This window comes from Camelina sativa, chromosome 19 (genome assembly GCF_000633955.1).
Source record: "Camelina sativa cultivar DH55 chromosome 19, Cs, whole genome shotgun sequence".
Taxonomy (NCBI): domain Eukaryota; kingdom Viridiplantae; phylum Streptophyta; class Magnoliopsida; order Brassicales; family Brassicaceae; genus Camelina; species Camelina sativa.
The window spans coordinates 2,452,874-2,453,777 of NC_025703.1; the positions used below are offsets into that span (position 1 = coordinate 2,452,874).

General features: G+C 47.1%; 1 protein-coding gene across 1 annotated transcript in view; it reads right to left on the bottom strand.

Moving 5' to 3' along the window:
• Positions 1-904, bottom strand: part of LOC104764291 (3-dehydrosphinganine reductase TSC10A) — a 9,215-nt gene extending 8,311 nt beyond the window's left edge. Inside the window, exons 1-2 of the mRNA XM_010487789.2 lie at positions 298-904; positions 7-99 (exon numbers count right to left, since the gene is read on the bottom strand). Coding sequence (XP_010486091.1) covers positions 7-99; positions 298-882 — 678 coding nt within the window. The 5' untranslated portion in view covers positions 883-904. The remainder of the gene's footprint in view (positions 1-6; positions 100-297) is intronic.

Here is a 904-nt window from a genome sequence, read left to right on the forward strand (position 1 = left end):
GTGAATGTCATCAGCAATAACTTCTTGCTGCAATGCTTGCGCTAAACCTTGAAGACCAAACTTGCTTGCTGAATATGCAGTATAACCATAGATACCCACCTGAAAAGTTATAAAAGCATCATCCTTCATCACGCTATCTATGAAACTGCATTACATGAGGTCCACAACCACATGATTGCACATACACAAAGTTACTTTAATGATTTGATTTAGCTACTTAATCATCAGCTTCCAATTAAACTACAATCACCAGGATAAACTTAAATCCCTAAAGGTAGGAAATTTTGAGAGACGAACCTGACCAGCTTGAGAAGATACGAGAGTAATGGAGGCAGGTCCACGATCTTTCCTTGCTTTCATTGCAGGCAAAGCAGCCTTAATCACATTGAAGCTCCCAACAAGATTGACATCGATCGTGAACTTGACATCCTCTGGACTATGTTCCACCAGCTCCGTCGCCGTAAACACACCTTGGTTAACAACCAACACATCGATCGGCCCCGATTCGTCAATCGCCTTTGACACAGCGTCGTAATCGCGAACGTCGGCAGAGAACGTGGCGACTTCTACGCCAGTAGCGAGCTGGATCGATTTCTTAGCCTCCTCGAGCTTTCCGGCGGATCTGGCGAGGATTGAGACGCGTGCGCCCTCTGAAGCGGCGCGTTGGGCTAAGGCAAGACCAATGCCGCTAGATCCACCGGTGATGAAGACGTGACGGGACTTGATAGGGATCTTAATTGGGCGAGGACGTACGATTAGAGCTAAGATAGCGAGAAGAGAGAGTGGGATGAGAGGAATGAGGAAGAGAAGGAAGAGAGAATCGATCGCCGCCATGGATCTCGTGAAGAAGCTCTCGGCGATGTGAAGCTCCGTCAACTCCATCAAATCATCATTGGAGAAACAA